Source organism: Dermacentor albipictus, unplaced genomic scaffold, assembly GCF_038994185.2.
Source record: "Dermacentor albipictus isolate Rhodes 1998 colony unplaced genomic scaffold, USDA_Dalb.pri_finalv2 scaffold_11, whole genome shotgun sequence".
NCBI classification, from domain to species: domain Eukaryota; kingdom Metazoa; phylum Arthropoda; class Arachnida; order Ixodida; family Ixodidae; genus Dermacentor; species Dermacentor albipictus.
In genome coordinates, this window is record NW_027225565.1 from 2,396,023 (window position 1) to 2,410,786 (window position 14,764).

The window sequence follows — 14,764 nt, forward strand, 5'->3', positions numbered from 1 at the left end:
TGTGCGCTGCTCGAAGGGGTAGTAAATGTCTATTCGACGCAAGAACGAGTTTGTGGACTCGTTAGTCGAAGTTCAAGCCCACTTATGACGACAGAATAGTCGCATATATATGAAATGCGTTTTTGCTGCAAAGCAACCAAAGCAAGAAAGTGCAAGCAAGATATTTCGGTCTACTTGTTCCGAAAACCTAGGGAAACAATCTTTGAGACCTGGTGTCTCTTGCGAGATGAAGCTGCCGAAAGAGCGTGGATGCAGAGCGTGGAGAGATCCTCCTAATCACAATTTTTTTTTATTCCGCCAAGAGTTATGACTTTAAGTGCAGCCAGCCTTCTCCACGCCAATGCGTCCTGTGTCCAAATCCCCTTAGCTATTAGGGTCATCTAATTGTACGTGATGTTCTTTGCCTTCTTTTGTCTGCTTGGCCTGGTTGTAGTGAAGTGTCATGCTTGCAATATTACGTATAAGATTGGGGACCAAAGAAAAGTCCATACTCTTCGTAGTGTATTGATGGCTCGGAAATAAAATTTTGTGAAGGTAAACTGTAAACTAAAGACACAAGATAGTAGGAATGAAAGACATGAGAATAAAAAGCAGCAAAGAAGGATCATCATTACTTTTTTTCTTTTTTGCCTGTTATCGCTGCCTAGTATTTTCAATGGCGCATGCGTTGATCTTGTATTTTTATGCGTTCTAACTCGTTTCTTTGCAGAAACTGAAAGGGGTCCAAGGCAACGACGCGACGAGAAAAACGTTATTAGCTTTCGGAATATACAATTACCGAGAAAAGGACGCGTATACAATCCTGCAGGAGATTTTTACCGACGCTATCAAGTGAGTATAGAGCGATTGGGGATGCCATTTTTTTTCATCCCTCACTTTTAGAGCACCCACAAAGGTGCTCAAGTGTTCATTTCGTTCTAATTATTTTTCAATGTCGGTTTCTCTAGTGAAATTTCTAAAAAAATGTAACGCTACAGAACTACACCGTGCAGCCCGTCTTGTATGTGCAGCATAAATAGCTATCACGTGAACTCGCCTGCTCTCACACTCTGCGGGCCAACAACCACTGAATCTCCAGTGTTGAATTTTGGCTAAATCAAGCCGCAATAAAAAAAGTTCGCAGTTTCTCCTGAAAGGCGAATTGGGATAGCAAATTAGGTGACAGCTATACAAACTAAGGATAGTAATCTTATGGGCCCGGGAAGCTCGTAAACATTCGCTGACTAAATTAAAAAGCATGGTATAACGAGCGCACGAGCAAACATTAACATACCTCACTCGATGACCACGCACTCTCGCTGCATAAACTGCGTAGTGAGAAAGTGCGGCTGCGAGAAAATTGGGCTGCCTCTTCAACGCGAACTAATCCGCGATAACACAGCGCACACGAAGCCATCAACGCTGGTGCAAACTGTCCATAATTCAGATCCCTTTCAAGATAGGAACCGCGTGGCTGCGCCATGAGGAGGCGTCGCCGAGCAGAACGACCCCCCCCACCTCCCCCCGGTGAATTGCATGCGGCGGAAGACGGTGCCCTCTTTCCCAACTTTCCTTCCTCACGCGCGCGAGATTGAGCTACCATCGTCGGCTCGTCCTTGCATTCTTTCAGTCGCACATACAGCTTACGGAGCCTGACGACGACGTCATCACCCTTGAATTTTATGCAGAACATCACGGCGACGGCGACGACGACGACGGCAGAAATTCGCCTGGGGTGTCCACGTAACTGCTATCGCAATAGAACATTCAACGGACGGCTAGAATGGGGTGACACCTAAGCAGTGAAGTGAAAGGGCAAATTGTCGTGCAACCGAATGTAGCGCGGAGCTACAATGAAATCCATACGCGTTTTCCAGAACGAAAGCTTCGCAGTCGGGCAAAAATTGATCCTGGTCCACCATCTAAACCTGGATACGACGCCTATCCGGGGATGGCTGTTCGAGGGCTCGACAAGTCGGAGCACAGTGACACTGAATATGGCAAACACTTCAGCGTAATCTCACAAGGTGGAGGAATTCTCATGAAAGGTAACATTGTGATCCATGTGAATGTAGCGGGAAGCTACAAAGGACACCGATACGGGTTTTTGAAGAAAGAAAGCTCTCATTTGAAGTTCCACGCTATACTCGGGTTAACGACTATTTACCCTTTTGCAACACTTCCTCGACCCTATGAGAGTGGAGTGCAGGAATGTCCGTGCAATGGGGGGAAGGGCGCTCAACTTTAAGCAACTTCAGTTGCCCGGTCAAAATTATTCCGGAGCCCCACACAACAGCGCCTCTCATAACCATCCAGTCGTTTCGGCATGTGAAACCCCAAAAATGGATTTCAATTTCTTAAATGAAAAGCACCATAATCTGATAACTTGCGGGACAGAGTTTAGGTGCGTTCGAGCAGGGCTCCACAAAAAGCTTGTATGAGCCCGATTAAATGACATCATTCAATCACTCGTAGGTGCCTATCTCGGTCCGCATTCCGGAGTGCCAAAACTTGACCTTGACATTGAAATTATGCCTTGGGTGAACCTTGTCATATGAATCCTTGCGTGTGCGAATCATTCCACAATTTGTTCTTCGTAATACCTTTGCCTGTTGCTTTTGCTTCATTTATATTTCCTTTTGAGCTGTTCTTCACCCTGAAACTGCATCACAAAGGGCAACATATTTCTGGATCTTAGAGGCAAGCGCTGTGTTTCTTGTACCTCTTACCTGGGCACCAAGGCTGTGTTGCATTGCCTTCAGGAGTGTGCATCAGTCGTAAATACGTTTTCACAGAAAGGGAACGGGTGGTCAAACAAGGAATGTTTCGTAGCTGAAACCAGCGTTTCGCGACGCGCACTCGTGCGCATCAAGGAACTACTGCATGTTGCCATCGTCGTCGCCTTTGCGAAGGCAACGACCTTTGTCAAAACACAAGCTCCAGCCAACGACATCCTGTCGTTTGACGAACTTTGTCGGTTGTCTGTATGTGGATACGAACTGTCTCATTCATGAACAAAGTTCTTTCCTGCAAAGCTCATCGTTTAACATGACGTATGGTGCGTCAATTCGCTACAGCAACCACGTGGCGGACACGGTCATCATATACAGTTCGGTGGGGTGGATTGAGAGAGAAGGAGTATGCTACAGCCACCCAACATCCGTTTTCGACAAGAGTGATTTCAAGGGATCGGCTGTCAAGGAAGCCGACCGGGCACCTTACATCGTGAGTATCGCGCTTCCGTTACGAAAAACTTGACCATCTATAAAAAGAAAGCAAAGTAGAGGCGCGCAAAAAGTAGAAACTCAGAATACGAATCCAATAGTCTCTCCATTCGTGCGCGATTCCAGGAGCAAATATTCGAGCTTGTCGAATATTCGTTTCTACCGAATAGTAGAATGGACCGGAATAGCTGCCGTCTGTAGGGAGGAACACAGATGCGGAAGCTCTCGCAAATGTTTCTGATGCAGGAAAGACACAGCTGCAGCGCGTAGGCAACGTTGGTTGAGCTATCACATGGACGAGGCTGCTTCTGCGTAGTATAGTTAACGGTCGTTAAATAAGCCTGCCTCGGCTTATGCGGGAAGAATTCTGAAGAATATTGGGAAGAATCGGGGATAAGAGTTAACGGAGAATACCTTAGTACCTTGCGATTCGCTGATGATACAGCTTTGCTTAGTAACTCAGGGGACCAATTGCAATGGATGCTCACCGACCTGGAGAGGCAAATCAGGAGGGTGGGTCTAAAAAGTAATATGCAGAAAACTAAAGTAATGTTTAACAGTCTCGCAAGAGAACAGCAGTTTACGACAGCTAGCAAGGCGCTGCAAGTGGTAAGGGAATACATCTACTTAGGGCGGGTAGTGACCGCGGATCCGGATCAAGAGACTGAAATTATCTGAAGAATAAGAATAGGCTGGGGTGCGTTTGGCAGGCTTTCTTAGAATATGAACAGCAGGTTGCCGTTGTCCCTCAAGAGAAAAGTGTATAACAGCTGTGTCATACCAGTACTCACGTACGGGGCAGAAACCTGGAGGCTTAAGAAAAGGGTTTTACTTAAATTGAGGACGACGCAACGAGCTATGGAAAGAAGAATGATGGGTGTAACATTAAGGGATAATAAAAGAGCAGATTGGGTGAGGGAACAAACGCGAGTTAATGACCTCTTAGTTGAAATCAAGAAAAAGAATTGGGCGTGGGCAGGGCGCGTGATGTAGAGGGAAGAAAACCGATAGTCATTAAGGGTTACGGACTGGATTCCAAGAGAAGGGAAGCGTAGCAGGGGGCGGCAGAAAGTTAGGTGGGCGGATGAGATTAACCCTTTAATGACGAGACATAAATACCGAAAAAAAAATTTTATTCCTCTATCGAAATACGCAAAACACATCAAGAATAAGCGTAATCAACAAAAATAACAAATATTTTGCTGAATTTTTTTTAGCAATAGAGGGCAAACCCTAGACAGGAAACTGGAAGTGGGCTTCACCCCAAGCCACCTAAGGCTTCATTTTCAATTTGTATCGACAACTCTCATGATATGTCAACCATAGGCGCACATTTGAGTCGCTTTACATCACACGTGTGACACCACTTCAGCTGCATATGTTGCATCGGCCCGTCTCGTCTGACCTTGCTCGACGCACGCGAGTCTCAAGGCAGTGACTCGCGTGCCAAACTTCTACTTCTTCGTCCAGTTTTCCTGCTCTAAACCAACAAATGACGCTTGCCGCCTGTCATTCAGTCTTGGCCGAAGACATCTAGCTAGAAACTTCATACTCAATACTTAAACTCAGTAAGAAAAAATTCTTTTTTGGTCGTTGCCTGTAGGCAACACCCGTCAATAAATGGTTAAGAAGTTTGCAGGGACAACATGGCCACAATTAGTACATGACCGGGGTAGCTGGAGAAGTATGGGAGAGGCCTTTGCCCTGCAGTGAGTGTAACCAGGCTGATGATGATTATGATGATGATGATGCCTTATGCAACACGCGAATTTGTTGTCTCGATCTACTCGAAGCAACATATTGTTTGCTCGATCTCCCCGTATTTGGATTATTGAAAGCGATGGACTAATACTGACAAAAGACACCTGTACACTACTTCGCCAATCAACACAAAACATTTAAATTATGTGGTAATGTACGCACCGGAACCAGCACATGATTATGAGGAACGCCGTAGTGGGGGACTCTGGAATAATTTTCCCCACCTGGAGTTCTTCAACGTGCACCTAATGGTCGGCACGTGGGCTTCTTTTTTGCATTTCGCACCACATAAATGCGGCCGCCTCTTTAGGGATTCGATCCCGCACCCTCGAGGTCAGCAGCGCAATGCCACACCCACTTGGTTACCGCAGGGTGGTCGTTCAATGAACGTGACGCTCTGTTACGTGCATGTCTGCTTCATGATGCACGAGAATCGAGGACCACAGATTAGCGACGTCTGATTTACAAATTGCACGCTGTTAAACCTGAGCAATATTTTGTATGCGATGTGACGCTCGAAGGTCGTTTTATTTCGGCAGCAACTATATATAGACACTCATGGCGAATTTCCAACATCGGCATCGTTGTCAGGTTTTGCATAAAGTCAAAGTGGAATAACATGTCGGCCATGTGTGCCGTATGCTGTCGATGCGACGGAAACCTCGTGAAGGTAAGCCTAGAAGATGGTGGCTTGAAGCGCCTCAGTCTTGTCGCGCGTGCATCAAGGGGTGTGGAGCGGTAACAAATGCACTAGCTTGGAAGGGTAGGGAAAGGGGGCAAGTTAGTGCGCATCTCCTCTTGTACTCCGGCTGTGGCGGATGAGTGAGGTCGTCAGTGATGGGCTCGAAGGCTGCATCACCCAGAGGTAGCTGATGCCTTCTTGGGCGTTTTCTTCAACTTGCGTGGCACTGAAGCGACAGGCAGCACGAAGGCGAATTCGCTCGCCGCAGCTTCCGCCTTTTGTCACGCCAGCGTTTTGACGACGGGTGTCTGCGGTCATCTATTGACATGGGTTCGTGTTTGCCTGTGCGCACGTGATAACATGCTTGTTAGTTTTGTTAGTAAACGAATGTTTATAACACTTTAGCCGCGTGATGAAGCTAGCAACCTTACTTCGTTTAGCTCTCTAATTTGCTATCACATTTGTTGCTTCACCTTTCGAGTGAAATTGTCTTTTTTCTCGAATGTTTGTGTTTGATTCAACGGAAACATTTTGCTATTTAACACCCCGATATGTCTGTAATCTACAGCTCATATGCAATTGTCTATTACATATTTCAGTATGTTGATGCCATTCTTTTAATGTCAAATCAGAAAGTCCACTCGGCAGCTATCGCAAACTTATAGAGAGGTTGTCGGCAGTAACAAGACGTTGCTCCAGCAAAAGAAGCTGCTGAATAACCCACCTCAAGATGACAGTCAACCGTAATACGTTATCATTCAATCAATGTAGCGACACAACGCATTGCCACCCTTAAAATGGTGAGTGCATGAGGCGTAAACTGTAGCGGGCCTCTTTCTTCGGGCTTCACTAATAACACTCAGCGTTATCTAGGGCCGCCACCGCGAAGCCTGCGCGTGGCTTTCGAAATGCATGGCGCCTCAAAAACGCGCCATGAAGCAACTGAACTTCTCTCTCTCTCGCGCTTCTTTCTGGACGCGTTGCGCCATCTAGTCGCACTATCGCGAAGTACGCACATAGCCTCCGAGACCAGAAGCGTGGCGAGCCGGCGCCCCCAAACGCTGAGAATATTTATCTCGCTTGCCGCACGCTTAATTGCACATACTCAGTAACCCAGGTTGGCTGTAGGTTCATTGAAAAGTGCCACATGTCCAGTGCATTTGAAACGCCGACTGTTAATGGCTTGGGTTGCTGTCCTACAGAAACCCCTGTGACGGTTATGCCGCAAATATACTCAAATGTCCTTAACGCATTGTAGGTTCATTGAAATATCAATCATCAAATACTTTAGGTGGAAAACTGTTGCTTCTTTCTTTAAAAACTTATTCCTTCTTTGTTGCGCCTCGCCCTCTCTGTCTTTCTCTCCCCAACTCCCTTCCCCACGCTGAGTAGCATGTGAGCAATGTCTATACGCCGGCTGGAATCTGCCTTTCATTAAAGGTTCTCCCTCTCCCTCGCCGTGACTGTTCCGGCGGCATATGCACCTCTGGGTACTATCAGCCTCTTGCATGTTCAGGACAACAGGTGATTGTAAGGGGTAATGTAATATAGGTATGCTTAATGGACAGCGAAACACATTTTATTGACAAACTTAACGCACATGACCATCGTCGCAATTAATTGCACAATAGAGAAGAGCGGTAAAAGCTTTATCCTGTTACGAGAAAACGGAAGAGAGAGAAAGTACGCGCAATCGGGTATCGCCTCTTGCGAACACGTCCATGCGCCGACTTGGAGTGCTCGCTCAGCGCCATCAGGATAAATTAAGGCTCTGCGCAAATTCTCAGCAGTACTAAAGTTCCGTTCGCACTTTCCGTCAAAAACGTTGCATCACTGGCGTGTAACATGTACTCTAGAAAGGGGAAACGGTCCTTTTATGCATTCACGCAGCAAGTCGTCCGCTGCTGGGAAGTCGACGCCAGAAGGCGCTCAATGGCGGCGTGGTCACGTGCTAAATAATGGCAGCGTCCGTGCAGTGGCGCTGTAAACTGTTCCATACAGCCACGGATTGTGTTTGTCCTGCATCACATAGAACTTACATGCGGGCGCACTATGGGCACTATAGGGGCGTGATGCCAGCGCCACCACGTAACGAGAACTTAGGCCCCTATCCTTAAACAACCCTCGATTGGAAACGCTACCTCAACTCCACCGAGTTGAGAACAGCGCCGCCCATCGACTGAAGAAGACATTACGCCTCTCAAGAATTGCCACGAGGTGTCAGTGAAGCACAGTGATTACTCCTGTCGAGAGGCAACGTTGCCATCCACTTTCTCGAATCGAGGTGAAGTGTGGAGTGCCGGAACGTTCCAGTATTCGGGGTTTAACCTCTCTTCATTTTCAAGCTAGTAAACTGCTGAATTGTAGCATTCGCAGTTTACCGGCCCGAGGCAAATCTCAGAGTTATGGGAAACAGTATGTTTGAGGCAGTGTGTTTGCGCGAGGCCAATATTATCCTATCGCGCAGTTCAACATGGTAGTCTTGTATGTCTTCCCGGGACAATGACGGCACTACAAATGCACATGACAGTTGGTTTGCTGAAAATATTTCTTGACAGGGAAGTTTTCTGAGCCTCGGGGTGAAGATTAGAGGAGGGCCACCTCTGAAGGCACTTCGTCCACACAATTTTGGTAAAAATGGCTGAACAGGAGCTCTGCTCGCAGACAGAATTTTAACTTCTCTTACAATGCTGTGGACGAGCCTAACTTCATCTGAGTGCTCTGCGTGCCTTTTCAATTCATGGAGCAATGGAAGCTGAAGCCAATTTATCCTTATTTTTTTGAAGTAAGACACGTTCGAAACAAAAAAAAATTAACATTTTTTGTCAGTATTCGAGAAAATAGCGTGACACGGAATAGGTTCACGATGTAGTTGGCGCGTTGCTGCTTGCTTAGTTTGCAGTGGTCGTCATGTTTGAGGGTCACTTCATTATTACTGAAGTAGTCGTAGCGGAATAAATGCTCTGAAAAAATCAGCAGAATAATTTAATATGACTGATTATATGTCAACAATAGGCGTTACATGAGGCAGGTTTACTATTTAGTGTACAAGAAATATGCTCGAATTATAAGTGGCTCCAGTGCTCGTGATGTGTTTAGGTATAATGTCGACCTGTAAACACTCGCACTGACTGATTCAAACAAGTAATTCCCGTCTTGTCCGCTTTACTGACGGGAGTCCACAGCGAATAGCAGTTGACTACAGTCTGGTAAAAAAAAGAAATACCAAATTTTACACTCATGCAATTGTATGAGATCCCGAGTCTGTTTATTTTTTTTATTGCCAAGCTTAGCACATATAACGCTCGGACAGTCGACCGTACAAGTATACGGACGAAGCTTGGACTGGACATTTCATCGACGACCTCAAGTTATTACCTAGATGTTTTTTTCGTTTTCGTATAGTTGGCCTCGACGTTCGTTTTAGAGCAACTTGCGTAGGGGATCACTATTTCCCAAAGGCGATTTTTTCGTTGTACCAGCAAAGTACCGATGCCATAACTCCTTTGCATTGATGTGAACCTTGGTGTCGGCATGCCCTTCGAACTGGGCACCAATGATGGCGGGGGTCGATGTCCACAACGTTTCTTCTAAGGAGTTTTTCCCACGCGATTGTTACGTGTTCTCGCACGACATGCGGCGTGCTCCAAAGATGCATAGTGCTCTGAACACACTGCTGGCCCAGCGACATGGAGCTTACCTTTCAGTTCTTAACAATCAAGTTCCGTTCAGATTCGTCACTGATCAGCCGTCATAGCAACGCAGCATTCATGCGTTCTGAAACGGTTCTGTTTAACATTTGACCGGCGTGTTAAGTGAAGCGCTGGGGTCGGGCATGTCAAAAGGGGTAGCTGACCCATGCCGTCGTCCTACTCATCCACGCTAAGGACGTTGTTGAAGGGAGCAACATGTTCGCATCGAGAACGAGGCGCACCGGGTCTATTTAGAGTACCTACATGGAGAGCGGAGAACGTTACATCTCATTAGCCTAGCATCACTTAAGTGAAGCACTCCGAGGAGCTGAAAACAGCTGCTTAGAACCCCCTCTCACCTCCCTAGATCCCTAAGTCAGGGAAGCTGCAGTTCAACCTTGGTCTAATCGAAGCGTCCAATGTTGTCGAAGGACCCTCGTTGAGGACGAGGGTTGACAGACTGACTCACGCATCTTTGTTTCACTGAACACACAGAAAGGAGGAGGGGTGGGAGGCTTCGTAGACAAAGGTTGTCACGCTTGACTTAATCTGGCGCGTCTTGTTTGCTGGGATAACCCCGTAGTTAGCTGGGGCGTTTGTGAAATGACCGCGGTGGTTACCTTGGTCCAGAAGTTTTTCTTGCTCTGATTGGTTCGTTAAGGCGACAGTGAACCAGCTAAGAACACTCTCGCCTTGCGGGCGCCGGTAGTGTGTCCGTGAGAGAGTCATTGTCAGCTTTACAAAGCGATTCGTCGTAGTGGGCTAGGGCTAGGAGAGGCTAGAAGATCACTGCACCATCTGGCCGATCGTAACACCACTCACTCCACGTACGAACATTCACTGTGTCCCGGTACTCGGCCGGGACAGCTAGTTTCCCAAGCAAAGGTGGGAAACCACGTTTGCTAGACTTTGCTGTAGCTCGCATTGCAATGCAGACGTAGCTGTCATAACGACAGTTTTACGAAATCGTTGTGCAAATGTGCAAATGCGCGAGCTAATGGATACATTCTGTTCTACGCCAGCAGATGCCTTGTATATATTCATCGCCTTCTTTGTGTCTTGTTTAGTAATTCTGATGTTTACATTCTGCGCGCAGAGCAAGATTGCGCAGTTTATGCGCAGAACCGTTCAGTACACATCGGACACCAAGATGGGTCTTTCCTTCGAGCTCGGCACACTCGTCTACACTTTGAAGAAGCCTTATTCGGGCAACATCGTCACGGACGAAATGGTCAACGCTGAGTGCACCGTACTCTTCGTCACCAGCCTGGACGTTGCGGTAAGTCTATCATATTTCTTCCCCGCCCGCGAGTTCATCGTCCCAACCTGCGAACTGCTAATTTGTACCGCTTCCGAAATGCTTAGGGGAGGAGATTTGCTCAATCTGCGCTGGGTCGCAGCTGAAGCAAACGTGTAGCTTCGTATAGGCTGTAGAAACCGTATACCGGTGTAATCGAAATTGCCGTTTGCGTGAAGAGAAAAAGAAAGCTCGCAAGCTTACGTCGCCTTGCAGAAGGACAGTCCAATGTCCAGCGAAACAGGATTGCAGATTTGATTGTAGACTGGGTGGAGGTGGAGCTGGAGTTGACTGAAAGGCGCCTGGAGATCACTCAAGTACACATTTGTCCCGCATGCAGTGGACGCTAATATACTGTGGCTTATGCAGCCGTTGCTGATCATGAAATCTAGGGCCAGTGGCGCTTTTTTTGCTTTTTCGCCCCGGATCGACATGCGGCCGCCGCGGCCGTGATCGAGCCCGCGACCTCGAGCTTCGCAGTGCACGGCCATCGCCACAGCTACTGCGTCAGGTCGTTATTTGCAGCTCAGAAGGCGGCATCAACGACACTGGGATTAAGCTCACGGGCCACGCTGCGTGTCCGTTGCTAAGGCAGCCTCCAAATTTCATCGACGCCCCCTATGCGTTGACCCCAAGACGATTGAATCGGCGCGACATTTTGGTGGAGCGAGTGGCCACGCGTTGTGATTTTCTGTACGCTCGAGGCAACCAGAGATAAACTGAACTTTGCCTGTTTAAGCCGCAGCTGCACGTTTGAAGCGGCGAAGTTCGGGCCAAATGTGATCGCTACTCGGCTGTTCTTTTTCAGCCTTGCAAGTCGGATTTGCAGCAGAGGCGAGCTGAGCTATTCTATGACGTCAACGTGGCACAAGTGAAAGGCGATAAGAAGAAGGCCATGTTCTTCGAGAGCGAAGACACCCTCAGAAGGAAGGTAAGGCCGTGCACATCTAATGCATACGCCAAGACTATTTCTTTTTCTCTATGCTTGTTTGCTCGCGCCTTTGGGTTCTTCGGAGTGGCAGACGACGGGCGTCACGTGACGTGAGCCTAAACGCAGAAGGACGCGGAAGTTGAGTGACATGGCGGACTACGTGCGGTCGCGAGTGACAAATGCCAAGGAGACCGCGTTGCGGCAGTGACATGTACAGGCGCGGCCACTGTTAAGAGGTAACACCGCGCGCGTGGCCGCACTCATCGTACCACCAAGTGGGCGCCGTGTGAAGTATTGAGGCGCAAGCACAATCAGCGCCAGAGGCGTAGTTAGCTTGCCGTCGTCTGCTACTGTTCCTCCTACTTCGCCACACGCGCTCTGGTACAAAAGGCTGCAGCCATGGTGCTCGAAAGGAAGGCGACCTTCATCTAAGCTTCATCTGCCGTCGTGGTCTGGGCTTCTTCGTATTCACCATATAATAAATCTCAAGCATAGATGCACAAGTATGCCTTGTTTGTCGTGTGATTTTTTACTTCCTTGGCAAGCGAATTCTGACATCGACCATCTCTTACAAAAGGGACCTTTCAGTAGCAAAAGGCGCAGTTAAAACTTTAGGTGTGCAGCATGCCTACGTGCTTTGACAGCTGATTTAGAATACTAGCTGTTGACGCACCATCGATACAGGGTTTGTCTACTCCAAAGCGAGTTCATGCTATTGCAGTGATTGAACTTTTGATTTCTGTGGAACCCTTTGTGAGAGGTCTTGAAATCACTCTACCTTATGAAGCCGGAGCGGCGACTTCCATGGCCAGTTTAAAGACTACCAAAGAGACTATTATTACTTTCTTTCGTCGTCAGCGACGTCACGATATGACCCCGAGTAAGCTTCTTTTGTAGCGCCGCAGACAAATGTTTGATCGGCTGGACCTAAGCTATTAAGGTGTCTCGTGGAGTCATTAGTAAATGGTTACCGCTGTGCGAGAAGTGTGAAACCGTCATTGACATGGGTCTTTCATTCAGCTTGATGGTGAAGTTTCATTATCATGAACACTACCTTTGCAGCCATTGCCAGCCTGCAGGTGACTGAGGCCTATTACGAAGATGCGGTGGACATGTGGTCCACAGCATCATGTGGCACGTTTGGCATCGAGCAGGAAGAATTGGTTGCGTTCGCATGCTGCCTTTCATTTGTCATTCGGTGTTCCTGCATTGAGAGCGACGTCAGGTTTGGCGCCCTATGACGTCCTTTAAAGTCGTGTAAGAGGAGTGAAAGGTCTTAAGGTAACCACGACATCATATGCATATATGCTGATATGCATAGTGCTGAGACATATTCTGTCAGCTCTGGTGGTTTCGTGTAATCGAAGTCATTGTGACAACAATGCGTCGAACGCTGCAGAAGACGACTGATGCAAAAATTCAAGGACTGATCTTGTTAGTTCAATTGGAGGCAGCGAGATAGGATAAAAACTCGTTCCTTGGATGATTGCATTTTTAAGCGCAGTGAATCTTTCCGTGAGTAGGGTCGAAATAAACAAGGTCGAGATGTGTCAGACAATGTGTCTGTCTATTCAAAATATGGAGAGGCACCATTCGCAGCAAATGTGTTCATTTCACAAAAGTGTGCAGCTCATTTCTGAAAACTGCGAATACACGTTATCTACTGACCAAAAGAGCAGATTCGTTGCCATCTGCAATGTTGCTTCCGTTGTACCCTAAAGGCTTACCGTGTAAGTGCGTCCCATAGACGCATCCTATGCTCCGATTGTCAATGGAGGCATGCAACTTCTCTTTGTTTGGTGCCATCGAAGAGTGACACAAAGACTTCACGCATCGAAAAGACGTGCTGTGCAGAAGCAACGTCTAATGACAACGCCGAGAATGTCGATGCGCCATAGCTCTGCACATAGCGGCGTAGTTTTCTTCTATCTCTAATTGACGGACGAAGCCAACTGAATTTTCTGAGAGAAGATCTTTCCAAGGTGATGAAGTTGCCCATTGTAGGGGAAGTTATGTTGTCCACGAACACGTTCAGGAACATTCAAACTTCAAGAAGCAGGAAATATTGGACCGTTCGTTTGAAGCTGTAAAGCCTGTTCGATAGGTCACACTCTATTTTCGGTGTTGTTGAGATTTCGAACATGGGCCAGGAAACTGAAATGCATCCGGCTGAACTGGCTCCTTGCGCAAAGCTTGAGCATGCCGAAATAAATAATGCAGATTCGAACAAGTTCGCTGTGAATTGAGATGGCAGCATTGGACTACCCAATTATTACCGTGCGCGCAAGTAGCACAAGAAGAGTCGTCTTTTTCTCTTCTTGTCAATATTGCGCAGCATGTTAATAATTCAAGTATAAACCAACTAGTATACTGCAAAGTATGATTGCAAAATATTGGACTATGGATTGTAGAAGGCCAAATGTGACGGATTCTGAGAACTGAAGTCCAATCTCAGATAAACTCGATTCTTGTAGGGACGATCGGAATGTTCAGTTGGACTTTTCAAGGGGCTACAGACAAAGCAGCAGAAGTCGTACTCTCAAGCCAACATGATCTGTGTGATACGTCAGTTGGGCGACCAGTTGTATGCCCAGCAATCGAAGCTGTGATGAAGACATCTCAACCCGTCTTGGGGTTTTAGAAAACGTGGCAATCAGGAGTGACTACGACCCACCACAGAAATGGACTTTGCTTGGCGAATTCAAATCTTGTATCACGAGTGTTGGGGAACGCTATGCAGTTATTTTTTTTTTTTGCCTTGGAAACCGGAAAAGAGAAACATTGGAGTTAACCGTCGTGAAGCGTCGAGGCAACTAAGCGCGTTAGTACGATGGCTGCTGAATAAGGAGGAGCTGAGGTTGATGCTGAGAGCCAAGGCTCACGTGACCACCGAATACATTTTTACTACGTGGCGCACCGAGAACTTTCCTGCGGCACCCCAATTATTCTCACAACAGCTTCGCACTGCGATTCTTCTTCTGCAGCTGGCCGTATGTCATTGAGTGAATGTATTGACAAAGACATCAACTTAAACTCGGACGTCCTGGCACTTTTTCTGAGATTTCGATGATTCCGCATAGAACTCATCGCTAAAATCCGAAAGGCATTGCTTAATGTATTTATAACAGAGAAAGATCGCGGTGCCTTCGGGTTTTTCAAGTATTTGGGCCGGCCTATTGGAACGCTTCGGACGAGTTG

The 14,764-nt window shown here is 47.3% G+C and overlaps 1 protein-coding gene across 8 annotated transcripts in view; it reads left to right on the forward strand.

Annotated features, from left to right (window-relative positions):
* Positions 1 to 14,764, forward strand: part of LOC135896560 (uncharacterized) — a 208,958-nt gene that overhangs the window by 40,817 nt on the left and 153,377 nt on the right. For all 8 annotated transcript variants that reach the window (XR_011509341.1, XR_011509342.1, XM_070528353.1 and 5 more), the window contains 4 exons: positions 710 to 831; positions 3,057 to 3,204; positions 10,435 to 10,617; positions 11,444 to 11,566. Coding sequence is in view for 6 of the 8 variants with exons in the window: in XM_070528353.1 (XP_070384454.1) it covers positions 710 to 831; positions 3,057 to 3,204; positions 10,435 to 10,617; positions 11,444 to 11,566 (576 nt within the window). In the remaining 2 variants the exon portion in view is untranslated. The remainder of the gene's footprint in view (positions 1 to 709; positions 832 to 3,056; positions 3,205 to 10,434; positions 10,618 to 11,443; positions 11,567 to 14,764) is intronic.